This window comes from Eptatretus burgeri, chromosome 14, assembly GCF_056783735.1.
Source record: "Eptatretus burgeri isolate ZD-2024b chromosome 14, Ebu_testis_v1, whole genome shotgun sequence".
Lineage (NCBI taxonomy): Eukaryota > Metazoa > Chordata > Myxini > Myxiniformes > Myxinidae > Eptatretus > Eptatretus burgeri.
This window is the reverse complement of record NC_140974.1, coordinates 4395596-4413042: the sequence shown is the minus strand read 5'-3', so window position 1 is coordinate 4413042 and position 17447 is coordinate 4395596. Positions and strand designations below refer to the sequence as shown.

Below are 17447 nucleotides of genomic sequence, written 5' to 3'. Positions count from 1 at the left end.
CCCAGCCCCGACCCAGACATCGATTGACCTTTGTCTCACAGCCAGCAGAGACCTGAATATCACTGCCAAGGTAAGTGAATCTCTCCGTGACCTCAACATTCTCACCACAAACAGGTACAGACAAGATAGCAGCATCCATAATGTCATTGAATGCCTGAATCTAACTTTTGATCCAGGAAACCCCAAATCCCAGCGGCTCCAACTCCTCATTGAGTACCTTGAGGGCCCCCAAAATGATATCCAGATTTTCCGCAAAGATGACTGCATCATCTGCGAAATCAAGGTCAGAGATCATGACATTCCCAAACGATGCACCATAGCTTGTTCTCTCCAACATCCTCCCCAGAATCCAGTCCATACAAGCACAGAAAAGTGTGGGGGCCAATACATACTTCTGATGAACTCCAGTAACAACTGGCAATAAGTCAGAGATGGTACCAACACATCGCACATCACTCTCAGTACAAGAGTATAGTTCAGATATCAGATCGATCAATTTTGGTGGCACCCCACGAAGACCATGAATCCTCCAGAGTGCATCCCAATTCAGTGAATCAAATGCTTTACAGAGATCAACATAGGCTGCAAGCAGCCCCTGCTGAAACTCTCGTCTGCATTCAGTGAGGACCCGAAGAGCAAGAATACGGTCAATCGTTGACCGCTTTGGTGTAAAGCCTGACTGTTCTCGGTGCTAGTGCTCTAGTAGATGGTGGTGAAGCCTATCAAGAATTATCTGAGCAAAGACCTTGCCCGCCACTGAGGGTAGCATCACCTCTCAGTAGTAGTTGCAGTCCTGGCATTCACCCTTCCTTTTTCAGAGAGGGACAACAAGGCCCTCTTCCAGTCATTTGGGATGATGCCTGTGTTTCAGGCAGAGCACACAACTGAATGCAACGACATGGCATTTCCGACATGAGGCAGAATGACATGAGAACGACATGAAGCAGATCAGCAATTCCCCCAGCCTTGAGAAGATCAGCATGGATTCCCTAGATCCCAGGAACCTTTTCTCCTCCATTTCCATTTCAACCACGCCATTTCAACCGGTTTACCACAGCCTGGGTTTCCACAAACAAAGGTGGATCACAGTTTATTGGAGAGTCAGCAATAGAGACACAAACACCCCTGACATCCAACTCAATAGCTGGTGCATCAGCCTGGTGCAGCCACTCAAAGTAACTGGCCCAGCGGTCCTTCACTTCGGACTCCTCTGCCAAGAGCCCACCACCCTCCGCTTAAACTGCAGTACACCGAGGGATGGGCTTGGAGGTTCGTGATGTGTGAGTTCCCCTGTAAGCAGGACTAGAATCACTTGACCACAGGTGATGATCTACACCCTCACAGATTCCTCACATACAGACCTTCTTGTTCACCCTCAGTGCACATACAGTTTTATGCCTCAACTCCCTGAACCGCTCAGCTCTGCCATTAGGTCTGGCCCTGTGACTGATCAATGGTATCCAGTGTCCATTGAGAGACAAAATTCTTCTTTGCCCTAAGGTGAGTTCCAAGACATTTACAGGCAACATCAAATATGGTGGTCTTGAAGGCACTCCACAACTCTTCAGGATTCCCCAAAGCACCCAGACCCACCAAATCCCTTCTTCGCCTGTTTGCATACTCCTCAGCTTCCCTCTCATGCTTGAGCTTGCCAACGTCCTGCCTCGGCTGGGATGTTTCTCATCTCCTGGATTTAAGCTGGAACTTCAGAGTTCCTAGCACAAGCCTGTGGTCTGTATTGAGGAAATTAGTACTCTGGTAGACCCTGCAGTTCTGGATCATCCTCCAGCGACCATCAACGAGCACATGGTCAATCTCCTTTGCCACACCACCAGTGTGGGAATACCAAGTCCAGTGATGAGCCTGTGGGCATTGAAACCATGAACCAGCCAATTATGAGTCCATGATTTCTTGCAAAGTCAATCAACTTCGTGCTATTCTGGTTCACAGTTCCAGACCCACATGGACCAACGCATATCTCATAACCATCCCTATCAGTTCCAGTCGATGTAATGAAATCTCCCAAGACTAGAAGAGTATCTCGCCTGGGGCACTGATCAACCATAGACTGCGTCCTTCACGGTGAGATCACTCGCCTCAGTCGGACCAGGGATCACAACCACAGTGTGGTCACACAAAGAGACCAGGGAAACGACCCCCAAGGAGTGACAAATCCTTAGTCTTATAATACGCTTGTTGACCGGTGTTCTCATTTATCATTGGAGTCAGCTTATTGGACACAGCTACAGCAACTCCTTGGGGATGGTAACCATCAGAGCGACCAGACCAGTCGTAGGTGTAACCACCCACCATGATCTCACCGCAATCCGGTCTCCGAACCTCAGAGAGTGCTGCAATACCGATGTACAAACGCTTGAACTCAGATGATAACAGAGACAGGTGATTATCCTCTCTTAGGGATAGGACATTCCAAAGGGACTTCTTCAGGTTAACCCAGGAGACCGCTCTCTGATGGATGACACATGTAGTCAGTGAAGGACCATAACCCAGTCAGTGATTATGTCATTATCATTTAGATCAAGCAGGATGGGAGAGAGGGAGAGAGGGAGAGAGGGAGAGAGGGAGAGAGGGAGAGAGGGAGAGAGGGAGAGAGGGAGAGAGGGAGAGAGGGAGAGAGGGAGTACTACTCTCATGTACTATAGTTCTAACTGAAGCATTTTTGCCTTGGATTATAGGTGGTGTATAGGCAACTGACAGCTCTGTGTCAGCGAAAAAATTAAGAACCCATGAAGTTACGTGCATGAAGCAAAAACACAACTACTGCTTATAATTCAAAACACCTCACTGAACTGGAAAACATGGGGACAGGAATACTGCACTGGAAATGGTGGAGACTTGAAATACCCTCCCCCACCTGGAGGCGGCACTACACGATACACATTTACATCGAGAATTTGCGTCCCCTTCCCCAGAATTCCTTCCCCAGAAAACCTGGTGGGGGAGACTGTTTAGTCGCTGACAACCCGACCATGGAACAGGTTAGTACAGGTTCACATGATACCTGTAGCAAGTCACAGATCTGATCTGGCCTGACATGACAATATTGATTTGATTTGATGAGATGTTATTGGCGTTCACGGTCGGTTATAGACCCACCGTGTCATGGAGTTATCCATGTAAGATGGCCTGCGATTTCGGAGAGTCTGGTGGGAATCCGAGATAGCTCCCCCCCCTCGTTGTCTTCTCACGCCGACCTCAGGTCCGCAATAAAATATATATATATTATTGAGTGCCTGATTCAATGACATAAGAGACGTCAACTGGGCAGCATCTATCATTGAGCTTTCAACCCTTCAATGGCATAACCTCTCACAAACACTGGGTTCACAACCTTCGTTATACCTCAATGTTATTCAATGAGACAGAGACAGACAAGAATTCCTTCAGCTGACTGGCTCCCTGATGTAGATCCTCCTCTGGGAACTGTCGATCGTTGCAGTTTTGACCCTTCAACCCTCGTCAAGTACAACGGGAGGCAATTTGCACTATTGAGCAAGTGTTCTTTCAAAATGGACATTTGCCAAGCCATATATTTTGCTTTGATGACATTAATGTTAATTTTGAAGAACAACATGCTTGCTCAATGGTGCAGTGACATTGTACAGGACGACTTGTTAAGTCGGATCTGATTTGATGAGATCCTAAAAGATATACAGTAATACCCCGCTATATTGCGGTTCACCTATCGCGCGTTTTCCATTGGAACCTAACTAATTTTTTCTGCGGATTCCCCCGGTACATCGCGGTAATAATAAATAAAATATAAATTATTTAAGCAATAAATTATAACGCGTTGTGCTCGACCAGTCACACAACGCAGGAGACAAAGTTTCGCTTGTGAACTTCGAATATTTTCTACGTTTTTTCTCCAAGCCCTACGATGCCGCCCAAACGCCCTGCACCTTCTAAGGCTTCTGGCAAGGAACCGAAGCACCAGAGAAAGGTCCTGACGCTCCAGGAGAAGTTTGAAGTGCTCAATGTATGCTTCGGGAAGGAAAAAGGTTTGCCGCAGTTGGACGAGCACAGCCAAACTGACCAGACCAGACGAGTCGATCTCCGGCACCTTGAACCCGATCATTGCCAAGCCGACCAGACCAGACCAGTCGATTTTTTTGGAGGCATCCATTCATCGCGGATTTTCACTTCTCGCGGGGGGGGGGGGGGTGGGGGGGGGTTTGGAACGTAACCCCCGCAATAAACGGGGGATGACTGTATAGCTCAAGATGAGGTGTTATATTAATGAAGAATTGAAATGGTTTTCTTATTGGATTAAAATTTGCACAGGTTTCATTCAAGATCTGGATCCACCAAGCAGAAATATATTCATTAGTTAAGCATACAAGACAAGGCAGGAAATTCAAGGAAGGAGTGTAGAATCGTCCATTGTGACATCTCAAATGCTTGCTTTTGGACCTCCTGCTGTCCCACAATTGAAATAACAAAAATCTGAAATCAAATGATCCAAAAGAACATAATTATTAATGAATAACAATATATTGTCCATCAATAACCGAAATAAAGATGTTGACGAATCTTCAGCCACCTATTCTATCAAGGTTTCCAGCAATGGACATTTGACAATAAAATGTCGATTTGTATCAACGGTAAATGTAAGTTTTCCTCAAACAGAACAACCATAAATCCCATTTGTCATAGAAACACTATATATATATATATATATATATATATATATATATATATATATATATATATATATATATATATATATATATATATATGTATACATATGAGCTTGTGACCTTGGGATCTCATTGGACAACCTGCCAACCTGATGTGCATGTTGATAATATCTGTTTCTTTTTTTAACTTCTAATTCCTTTGTTGCTCTTCACCTGAACTCATTTCTTCATTGTAATGAATTCATATCCAATTATCCCACAAGCAATGGTACAAAACAATGATTAAGAAAGCCCATGTTTCTAGTTACTAGGTGTGAACGATACTTTGCGAGTTAACTTAATATCTTGTAAAAGCAATAAGCAGATACCCTCATGAGACAGCAGGTGTCGATGTACATATCTGCAAAGCTTCACATGACACACTGCTGGACGATGCTTCCATAAACAGAGGTTTCTGGTGTGGAATTTGGTGCAATATTCCTTGGAGCAATTCCCTAGTGGAATTGGTATTCAGAGGAAGAATGTCCAGCGCTGAATCACTTGGCTAACGGCAGCACACACTGAGGCAAACACATAGCCGTGGCCCAAATCCCCCTCTCCTAAGTGTCGTATGTGTATTCAGTCCACAGAAGTAATGGGAAAAAAGTCTTTCTCTGGATTCTGCAGTTCAAATGAAAATCACCAGTATAACACATCTCCATCCTCATTACGACTTTTCTTTCTTGCAAGACGTGCATTAATTCTACACATTTCCCCAAAGCCTAACCTTTAGTAACCCTCTTTCCCACACAATGCACAAAGTAAAGGGGCGAAATCATTCGGCCATACAAATACTTGGGAAACTAAACCTGTACAGTCGATGAGCACACAAATCTAGGACTGTAGCTCACAGAACGGTGTTTTCCTGGTTTGGTGTGGTCGGTAGGCTGTTCACATCATACCAGCAATGCATTTGTCCATGTAGATTTACGTTGACACATCAATTTGGCCCTGATCTGACAATCAATGCAAAGGTGTGTGAAACCAAATGTACAACAACCAATCGTATTGCCCTGACTTTAATTATGCGATCATATCAATGCATTGTTGAAAGATATCACACAGTTTTTGCAAAATGCAAGTTTCAGGATGTTGTGTTGCTATGGCAATGCAACTTATGTCGTACAATCAGTTTTAGGTTATGTTTTTGATTGCATATGCATATTGCATACACAAAGGAAGCACATGGAAGGCGATGTAGGCTAAAACAAATGAATAAATTTGAGGAAAAGAAGGGCAGGGAGAGAGTGAGGTGAAAGGGTTGTACTATGACTTGTGAAGGAGAAAATATTAAAATAAGTTGGGAGTAATTGGAGTGATTGTGTGTGTGCACGATTCGTGGATATGGGGTGAGATTGTAGGTTGTCGGGGGTCGAGGGGAAGAGTGTGTTTAAGATGATTCAAAACCCAGCCATTTTTGCTTACGTTGTATTTATATAAATCCCCTCTTCAAGGAATGGTACCTGGTGAGAGGTTTCTGGCACCGAGAGAAACATGGTGGAGGTTGCTCCGCAGGGTCCATTGCTGAACAATTGGGTAACCGAGTACCTCGCTGTAGTTTACTTGACCTAAACGATGGGTGAAGGATGATGAGATGGCAGAGGAGGGGGACAAGGGACATACAAATGTGAAATCAACTTTCTAATTGTAAAAACAGTTTGCATTCGAATATTGAGACTTGTAACCTAAAAATTCTTAAAAAGGGATGAATTGTGTCACAATATAACAACTGCGTATTCAAATTAAATAATATTCGAGGCATTGCATATCATTTTCCACTCATAAATTGATTGTTCTCTCCGAAACTTGATTGTAATACACGTACAATCAATGATGACTTTACAGGGGCTTCGATAAAGAACACCGAGTAAATAGAGGAGGGTGAGACATGGTGGTGTTTCACCATACTGCCCCTAACCCCCTTCTCTGTATAACGTGTTCTGTCCTGGATATATATTCCATATCCTGAATGGAATGTCTGTACCAGAAGGTAGTTAGTTTGAGTGTGTAGGGGTCAATTTAAAATGTAAAATGTTTTGTTTCCTGAAGGACTGAGGAGGGTGTGTGCGCGTGTGTATATATGGATATACTGCAAGTCGTGTGGTAGGGCGATGACAACAATTAAGTAGTCATGGTGCCAAGTATTAGCTGATATGGACTGTATTCAGCAATTCTATATCAAACAAAAGAATAGGAAAAAAAACCCTGCAACAAGCAGAGTCTGAAAATCACCGTAAGTACAAATGATCATCAATGTTCTTCACTCATCAATGACAATTGAGATAACATCACAAGTATGAGACAAATATACTGCCTTGCTCAGGTATTGATTATCCCTCCTGACATCCAGTGTATTCTCATCCCACTATAAATATCATAACCTTCCTTTGTGTAACTTTTCGAATGTCACTTTTAATTTTCTTTGCTGAATATTAATCTCATCTCTTGAATTCAATAGCTAAAAACAACAGCGTAGTTTTTAAAGATTCTTCAAAAAGATGAATTACTTAAGACACCAAACTTCCAAACCAAGTCTGGAAGAGAGACAGCTACACAAGCTAATGAGCTGAGATGAAAAATTATTGCAAATCTAATGAGCTGAGATGAAAAAAAACTACATTATAATCTGCAGTGCTGTGCAAAAGTATGGGTTATTCCTATGATGTTCAGACTTCAGGGTAAATTCATCAAGTTATCAGTGGTTAGGAAAAGTAACCATCCATAGTGACGGGGAAAAGTTTAAGTTAATCTATCAATTTAAATTATGTCATGGACTTAAAGAAGGTTAATTGTGTTGCACTCTTGGTTTTACTTAGAGCCAAAGCTCTGAGCTACTTATACAACACACCGCGAAATGGTGATGCAACATCGGGCGGTGGGGGTTCGAAATAAGATTTGGCATCATCATTATTCATGCCTGTTCTCCCGTCATTTCCAAAGTGAATGTTGAACTTTTCAAACGCAATGCGGGAAGTGGCCGTGGTAAATGGGAGACAGACAAATGCACCACAGACACCGCAGTTCGCAATATATAATAAGAGATGACCTATTTTCCAAAGAACTTCAACACAAAGAGTTTGTTTGGCCCATAAAGCCTGCACAATGGTTGCCAACATGTGGCAGCTTTTTGGATACAGAGTCAAGGCTCATAGAAGAGCTACAACACCGAACGGATCAGCATGGAACAGGCCAAAAGGAACAGTAAGAAGAGGGAGGAGGGCACCAACAGCAGGGTTGAAGGACAAAATAGAGGGAGTATGGACAAACAATGGGGTAGGGAGGATGAGGGTGGACAGGATGGATACAGGAGGAGACTACTTCACCACCGCCTCTCACCTGCTCCCCCTCCCACCTCTCTCTCTTCCCCCCTCACCCTATATTGTTGGAAAATTAATCCTCTTCCAATTAAACAATTTCCACCTAAAACTGCATGTTAATGCAGTATCTGCTTGTACTTCTATTTTGTTAGCATCCCATTAATTTTAACAAGTTTTCCTACATCAAAAGCTGAGATGCAACCCCAGACAGTCACAGACCTTCCCTCATCTTTAACAGAGGGCTGCAAACAGTGCATGTCAATGTTCTCCGAGACTTTGGCAAATGAACTGGTGCTTCGTAGATCCAAAAAGTTCAAACTTTGAATATCATACCAGATTATCCAATTATATTGTTCAGTTGCCCAATCTTAGAGATGCCTTGCAGATTTCAGTCTTTTCACCTTATTCTGTGGTCTCAGCAGTGGTTTCTTTGCGACAACACTGTCATGAAGACCTGCTGCATCAGCCTTCTGTGTATAGTGCTGGAGGAGATGTTAATATTCAGGCCTGCTCTCATTTAATTTGTCAGCTGCTGACTTGATTTTCTTCTATCGTGTAAGCTGAGCAACTTTAAGTGCTGGTCTTGCCTTGGGGAGGTTCTTATGAGTCTTCCTGGCCTTTTCTTGTCTTGTGAGCCAGTTTCGTTCAGGCATTGCAAAGTGTACTTCACACCATTGTACAGGATCTTCAGCTTTTCTGCTATTTTATTCAATGTGTGTCCTTCTTATTGTAGAATTTGAATCTTCACAGACTTGTGTTGAAAGTTGCTTCCTTGGTGCCATTCTGAATCCAATCATAGATTTCCAAGCAAGGGAACAAGCTGATGAAAACTAATTTCACATATTTACTAATTTGCAACTTTTATTGTGGTTTCTGTGAATTCACATTACTGTAATTGGTGTTGATGATTACATCAATAATTTATAATTATTAGCTGTACAAAAATCCATAAACTATTTCCTGCATATTTCCTTTGTAGTCAGTAGATATTATAGGCACATGCTAATATTGATGTGGAAATGACTTATAGGGGTTAATGCTTAATATAGCAGTTATTTGCATAATATGTGTTGAGAATAAGCAAAGAAGTAATTAAATGTGTGATTAGACATACATCACATATATAATATATTCCCAGCTGTAACAAGATCCCCAGCCTCAACAATGTCCACAGCTTTCACAAGATTCCCAGCCTCAACAAGATTCCCAGCTTTAACAAGATCTCCAGCCTCAACAAGATCCCCAGCCCCAACAAGATCTCCAGCCTCAACAAGATCCCGAGCCTCAACAAGATCCCCAGCCCCAACAAGATTCCAAGCCTCAACAAGATCCCCAGCCCCAACAAGATCTCCAGCCTCAACAAGATCCCGAGCCTCAACAAGATCCCCAGCCCCAACAAGATTCCAAACCTCAACAAGATTCCAAACCTCAACAAGTTCTCCAGCCTCAACAAGATCCCCAACCTCAACAAGATTCCCAGCCCCAACAAGATCTCCAGCCTCAACAAGATCCCCAGCCCCAACAAGATCTTCAGCCTCAACAAGATCTCCAGCCCCAACAAGCTCTCCAGCCTCAATAAGATCCCAAGCCTCAACAAGATCTCCAGCCTTATCAAGATCCCCATCCTCAACAACATTCCCAGCCTCAACCAATAGCAAGTGATATGGGAGGGACACAGCATATCGTGGATGAATTGCTTGCCTGAGGGAATAAAGGGCACAGATCGAAATGACGAAAGAAGATGCCTGCGGTGACTGAGGAGAACCTGTGTTGAGCTTGTTTTTTTTTTGTTTTTTTTTATATACCTTGTCAAGGCTCGTGTGAGAGCTAACACACAACGCACAGCAAGGGGGCATGAGACAAGAGGGGCAGGGAGTGTGAGGGACAAAACAGTGGGGAACAGACACATTAGGAGATCTGTGGAAGGGAGCCGAGAGGGATGGGAAGTGGAACATGGGGAATAGAAGATGGACATTACAGGGACTTTCAGGAAGGAAAGCAAGGAATTTGAAGGAAGTGGGCTTGGGTGGATTATCGGGGGTAGAAAAGATCGAGGATTTGGATGGGGGATGATAAGAGGTGGTGGTGAACAGCTGTTTTGAAAGCCTGGAGGGAAGAATGGGAAAGAATAGAGTGAGGGATTTTATTCCAAAGGCGGGAAAAAAGAGGAATGAAAGAGTGAAGGTGAGCAGTGATTGGTGATTTTGGTAGTTCTACCAGAAGGGGGTTGTTGGCGGACCTTGAACACCCTGTGGAAATGTAGGAGGGACAAATTGCAGAGAGAGCAGGGGGGGCGGGCAAGGCTGGAGAGAAGACGGTAGAAGACGGAAAGACCACCGACCAACCTGCGGTGATTGAGTGAGAGGCCTAAAGACAGCCTCATTGGGGGAAATGCCGATGATCCTAAATGCCCTGGTTTCTACAGCGTGAAGCCGAGAAAGGTGGGAGGCAGGAGCACTAGCCCAGAGGGGAGAGCAGTACTCCATCAGGCTACGGACAAAAGCTTTGTAAGTGGTCAGGAGCTCAGGAGGTCCGAGGAAGGACTTTGCACGATGGAGGATTCCCAGTTGGCGACTGGCTTTGGAGGCGAGGTTTGAAATGTGGCTTTCCCAGGAAAGGTCATGGCAGATAGTGAGACCCAGAAGCTTGAAGGAAAGGACTTCTTCCAGAGGATTGTTGAGAAAGTGGATGGGGGGGGGGGTTCTAAATGGTCCTTTCGAAGAGACATAGTGAGAGTGTGAGATTTGTCCGGATTGAAAGACATGTTCCATGTGTTGGACCAGTTTGTGATTTTTTTCCAGATCTGCAGTGAGCGAAGAAGCTGCTGCTTGCCGGTCTGAGGGATGACCAATGGGATGGCAGAGGGTGGAGTCATCAGCAAAGAGATATAGAGGATTTTCCAGAGAGTCGGAGAGATCATTGATGAAAACCAGAAAAAGAACAGGGCCCAGAACGCTACCTTGAGGAACTCCAGCCTGGACAGGAAGAGGGGATGAAAGAACTACATTTAGGGCCACACGTTGACTGCGACAGGAGAGGAAGTCTGCGAGTCATGAGTGGAGATGGCCTTGGATAACATGGGAAGAGAGTTTGGTGAGTAGGGCAGGGTGCCAGACTGTGTCAAAAGCACGTGATATGTCCAGGGATACGGCTCGGATTTCCTGTCTGGCATTGAGGACCTCCATCCATTGCTGGGAGAGCAGAAGCAGCATATCCAGGGTAGAGTGACCTGGTCTGAAACCAAATTGATGATCCGAAATCAAGCCATTGGAAAAGAGGAAGGATTTGATGTCTGAAGCGATGATGGATTCCATAACCTTGCTGATGATTGGGAGAAGGCTGATTGGTCTGTAGTTGCAGGGATCTGTTTTTGCACCTTTTTTGTGCAGGGCAGTGATGTTTGCAGATTTCCAAGCAGATGGCAGATGAACTTGAGCAAATGAGAGGGTGAATAGAACAGAGGGAAGATGAGCAAAAGCAGAAGAGCAAGCTTTGAGAACACGTGGGCTGATGCCGTCTGGACCGGTTGCAGAATCTGAGTCGAGGTTTGACAGCAAGCCCTCCACCTTGTCAGGAGAAAAGGACACAGAGTCCAGGGACAGTTGAGTGTGACTGGGTAAGGTGGGTAGAGAAAGTGATGGGTTTTGGACACAAGATTTAGCTGCAAACACCGAGTTTAGGCATTCAGCTTTTTCACGTGCGGTATCAGCAGTGCGGCCATTTGAGTTAAGGGAGGGGATGGAGGGGGAACATACACCAGAAACAGACTTGATTAGACGCCACCAGGATTTTGAGGAGGGAGAGAGGTTTGAGAGTTCAGACGAGATTAGAAAGATGTTGTTTTGTGGCTCTCCTGAGGGTAGATACACACTTGTTCCGAGCTTTATGGAAGGAACTGAGATTGCCCTCAGTTGGGTTTGCTTTCCATGAGGCAAAGGCAAGTTGTTTCAGGACAACTGCCTCGCCACAAGCTTCAGTAAACCAAGGGTGGGATGAAGGGTAGGACAACTGAAGAGGAGAGGGGATAAATCTGTGCATGAGGGAGAGCAAGTTTCTTTGAAATAATTCCCAGGATGAGTTGGTGTTGGAGAAAGTAGCGATAGGAGACCAGTCTATAAGTTTGATGGCTGCCTGGAGAACCTGCCAGTCGGCTTGAGTGAAATGCCAGACTCGACGGCGGTGAGGTGGTTCACTGATAATAGCCAGAGAGATGTCCACTTTGACAAGGACGTGGTCAGAAGAACCGATTGGACTGGAGGAAGAGCAGCAGATATTGTCAGGGAAATTTCTCAAAATCAGATCCAGAAGAGATGGAGTACCATTCGTTGAGATCCGGGTCGGGAAGTTGACCGATTGAGTCAGTCCCAATGAGTCGCAGAAAGCTTTTGCTGAGGTGCCATGACAGGTTAGAGAGGTACCCACACCTAGCCAACTGGCATGATGACAATTGAAGTCGCCTCGTAAGAGGAAGCGAGAGTTTGGATGAGAAGATAGAAGATGGTCCATGTTTTCGGGGAGTGAGGTGGAGATGGAGTCATCACTGTTAGGTGGACCGTGCAGTACACATATAAACATGAGGTGGGAGTGGAGGGGAAGTCGTAGCCAGAGGTATTCCTGGGGTTGTGGGGCAGTGAGAGCAGTGCATGAAGAGTGAGGAATAGAGTCTTTGATGAAGAGAGCAACTCCACCAGGACGAGGCTCAGGTCTGTCATACCGGAGGAGGGAGTAACCAGGGAGAGATACTTGGGAGTCAGACACGTCTTGGGGAGGAAAGTTTCCGTTAGGCAGATTATATCTGGTTTGTCAGTGGCAACCTGTATGGAAAGATCTGAAAGGTTTGAGCGAAGGCCCCGGATATTTGAGATCCACACTTTTAATGAAGAAGTAGGGGAGGAGGCTTTGGGTGCAGGGTTGGGGGGGGGAGGGGAGGGGTTGGACAAGGGACGAGGGGGGGAGGTCAGAAGGGTTGTTGAAAGAGTGTGGGGGATTGCAAAATAGCTGGGGGAGGGGTCCGAATGAGGAGGAGAAAAGGCTCTGTGGTGCTGGGGGAGTGGGGGACAAGAGAGGGGGAAGAAGGCAGTTGAGGATTTGAGGAGGTGAAGTGAAGAGATGGAGGTGAGAGGGCAGTGGAAGGAGGCAGCTTTGTGGATGAAAGGGGGGGCAACTTTGAGAAGGATGAGTGAGGGGATGAAAGGTGGGACAAAGGTGAGGGGGGAATTTTTGATAGAGGTGAGAGGGAGGCTTGGAGGGAGAAGAGGGGGACGGTTGCTTTGAGAGTGAGAGTGAGGGGTGAGAGGGGTGAGTTGGCACTGAAGTTGGAAAAAAGAATGGTTGATGGAAGGCGAACATTCATAGCAAACTGGGGTTTTTAAAAGTTTTCGGTCAGAGATGCGATTTAACACAAATCTTGATGGATGCAATAAAGGCGAATTCAGAGACTGGAGAGAAGAAACGCTGTAACAGTTGGATTTTTTAGGCAAGGAATGAAGGAGAGGTCGAAATGAGAGCAATCTGTTAAAATCACAGAAGAGTAGTGCATTATGAAACAGTAAAGAGTACCACATATGTGAGAGGAAGATGAAGCATTATAAGATATTGTTTTTGTTCTTATTATTTGAGAGTTTTCAACAGATTAGGTCATTGAAGTGTTGTAGAAAAAAATCGAGGAAGAAGAAGGAGGAAGAATTAGAGGGAGAAGAAGAGGTGATGAAGAAGAAGAAGAAAAAGCAGAATCAGGAGAAAGGTTGCGTTTTTTTTTTGATTTAAGACAAGAAATAGAGAGATTCGTTAGGAGAAATGGCGGACGTTAGTAAAGTGGGGAAGATAGAAATTGAAGGTAATGGGGAGAAAAAAACAAATAAAACGATCGTACACTGAGGGGAACCTCAAACAGTAGGCCTCAAACACCCGGTAAGACAACATCGACAAAAACTCACAAAACAGCACGTTTTTTGAAACAAAACCGAACTAGGAACACACAGTAACATGTAGGTGAGAAAAATAAACAGTTAAAACGGGACAAATAACGACCGGAAACTTAACTTTGAGATCGTCAGCAGAGAGCGCCTCAGGAGACCTCTCGACGCTCCAAACCCAGAACCGGAAGTGAATGTGAGGTGGACGGTACAGTGCACATATAAACAATCTCACACCCCACTTTTCTTACCCCTAACTTGTGTCACTTGCTCACATTCCCATGGACCCGCAGTTGAAAAAGAAATGCGTTAAAAGGATGTACCAATGTATAATGTGCACCCCATCTCAAGCCGCTGTCACACCTTGACGTTTTAGCCAGCGTATGCTGACGTATGAAAAATTTGCCGAATACGCTGGCACACGTCGAATACGTTATGGGTAAGTTTTGTAAATGTTAAGAGCACGCTGAAGCACGCTGGCATACGTCGTAGTACGCCGAGTACGTCAACAAATTTTAAGCATGCTGAAAATTTTTCGACGTATGCCAGCGTATGAAGCACACGTTCCGCATACGCTGGCCATAAGTTGTAGGCACATTATGCGATCGTTGACACACGACGACACACGTTACTTGTAAGTTACTCATAAGTCGAAACACGTCGAGGCAATGTTTAGCGTACCCGAAACTTATTTCTAACCGATGAGTAACGTGCTTTGAACCTATGAGCAACGAGCTTTGAACCTATGTGCAACGTATCTCCAACGCATATTGACGTATGTAGATGTATTTGACGTCTTCCGGATGACCACAGAACTTACTGAACGTGTTACTAACTTACAGCTACCATATAATGGCGTATTGGCAGTGTTTAGGGGAATTGGTATATAAAAATGGGGTTCACACAGGAGGAACCCATCAGTGTTCCAGACTCCATGGTTTTTTTTTCTTTTCTTCGGCATGACGGTGATGTTGGCACTTCGATTTCTAGTGCGGTTATGATTTAAATCGTTGAGCGGCAGCCTATTAATTATATTATATTATAACCGCACTAGAAATCGAAGTGTCAACATCACCGTCATGCTGAAGAAGCCCCCCCCCAAAAAAAAACCATGGAGTCTGGACCACTGACGCTAAACATTACCTCGACGTGTTTCAACTTATGAGTAACTTAAAAGTAACGTGTGTCGACGTGTGTCAACGATCGCGTAACGTGCCTACAACTTATGGCGAGCGTATGCGGAACGTGTGAGTCATACGCTGGCAGACGTCGAAAAATTTTGAGCATGTTAAAATTTGTCGACGAGCTCGGCATACTACAACGTATGCCAGTGTGCTCTTAACGTATACAAAACTTAACCATAACGTATTTGACGTGTGCCAGCGTTTTAGACAAATTTTTCATACGTCGGCATACGCTGGCTAAATCAAGGTGTGACAGTGGCTTTAAATAGCTGTATTGAATGTGCCATCTTTTCTCACTGCACTCAGCCTTAAACTCACTCTACCTTTACGTTGGCTTCTCATGCACCTTCTCCATATTCTCCTTCGATGGTCCTAAACATTCACCGAATATTGTTGTGGGCCGGAGGTCGGTGGCGATAAACGACCACTAGATGGAGCAGTGGAGTCGTCTCCCACCGAACACCCAGAATTTAGGCCGTGACTCTCGGATAATTCCGAGAGTTCACGGGTCCCTTAGCGGACCGTGGTCGCCAATATTTCGACGGCGTGGGGTAGGGTTAATTGCCTAATTTCAATATACCTAAATACCCACGTTGTCCAACTACCGGGGAAAACCACACCCTCGACGGACCTCGGGCAGAATGGACCGTTTACCGAGCCCGATCCGGGTGTAAACCGAGCGGGGATTACCAAGATCTGTCGGTCCAAATGACAACTTACCGGCCCGAACGGCCTTACTATTTCTCAATACGCACCTTGCTAGGTCAATGAAAAAAACCATGAACAACGAACTGGAACATTTAACAGGGGTTTATTTATAACAATAATCGGGGAGGGGGAGCACAAAAAGAGCAGAGTTATCACGAATGAAAGAAATGCAAACCATGTACAAAAAAAAAACCACAACAATTTCTACTTATACAGACTGGTGCCACACACGCACACACACCCAAAGAAATGGTGGCCGCAGCCTGTATTTGCACCTGCCCGCCTCGTGCGGTCTGCTCGAGCTTGTCCAGTGGCGGGACTCGAACCCACCACCAACAACGCCGCACCAAGCTGCGGGGACCAAGAACGGCGCCACGGACGCCAGCCAGCATGGGCACGGGCCAGATGAGAACGCCAGCAGCTTCCTCTCTTTCTCCTTTACGAAGGGGCGAACCTTGCTTGCTTTCGACGAGGCGAGCCCTGCTTGCTTTTTCTCCACAGCTCACCACTTCGTTTTATCCTTCCCCTCCCCCACGGGTAGAGGGCACCGCTCTGAGGGACTCACCTCCGGATTGGACGAGGGGTTGTCGGGTGACTCGTGGCCGCCCTTCATTGGTCGGGCCGAACACTCCATCTGGCTGAACGGGGCCGGCCCTGAGGTGGTCAGCCCCCCTGATTGGCTGGGGCGCACGTGCGATGCTCGCTCTTCGCTCATTGGCTGGAGGAAACGCTCAATGCCCACCTTGGGGCAGAGCCTCAATCCGAAGTGACGGAGGCTCCGCCCATGCCCTCTGCGAAAAACACGTGGGCAATGGCGACCAGGTTGAGTGCGGGTCGGTGTCGCTGTTGTTGTAGATGTAATAAAAACCAAACTAAAAAATAACTCGTAGCGCACACACGAAATTCCCATTAGACATAGGGGATGGATTCTAACGAAAAACACATACTTATCAAAATAACTGAACTACGGGGACTCTGGCTGTTTGTGTGCAAAAGGCTTCCAGATTCGTAACAATATCACTTGCCTTGTTGAATGAGAACGAGTGATGATGTCTAGTCACAACAATAGTCTCATGCAGACCTCTGGGAACACTAATTGTGGCTCTTGATTTGCTATTTCCTCTAAATCAACATACACCCCTCCTTCTTCATAGTATATACCCCACCTCTTACAGCGTGGCATTCCACACAAACTTCACTGCACTATTTTCTTCTCCTCTCTCTACTTCCCTCCACTTCCTCTCCATGACCTTTTTCACACCATCTCTTCCAGCACTGACAGCAGCTGATCATGGCACCATGCACATCTTTCCACTGCGAATGTTACCGGGCATGCGTGAATACATGTTGCAGTGTTCCTTGACCTCTGCACAAATCTCACACCCCATTAAACTTCAATCTCCACTTCTTCAAGTTTATCGGGTAGGGAATAACATCATAAGTGGTCTGCCCCAGGCAAAAATGCTACAGTTAGAACTATAGTATATGAGAGTAGTGCTCTTGTATACTATAGTTGGTAAACAGGTCCTACTACAGTAGTCTGCAGAGAATTACGACAGGAAAGGAATGTGATATATATTTTTTCCTGGGCGACAGGGCGATTTGTATCTCAGATTTGTCACC

The 17447-nt window shown here is 45.3% G+C and overlaps 1 protein-coding gene across 5 annotated transcripts in view; it reads right to left on the bottom strand.

Moving 5' to 3' along the window:
• Positions 1-17447, bottom strand: part of LOC147012574 (astrotactin-2-like) — a 954475-nt gene that overhangs the window by 121525 nt on the left and 815503 nt on the right. For all 5 annotated transcript variants that reach the window (XM_085853556.1, XM_085853558.1, XM_085853557.1 and 2 more), the window contains one exon: positions 6164-6268. In XM_085853556.1, coding sequence (XP_085709682.1) covers positions 6164-6268 — 105 coding nt within the window. The remainder of the gene's footprint in view (positions 1-6163; positions 6269-17447) is intronic.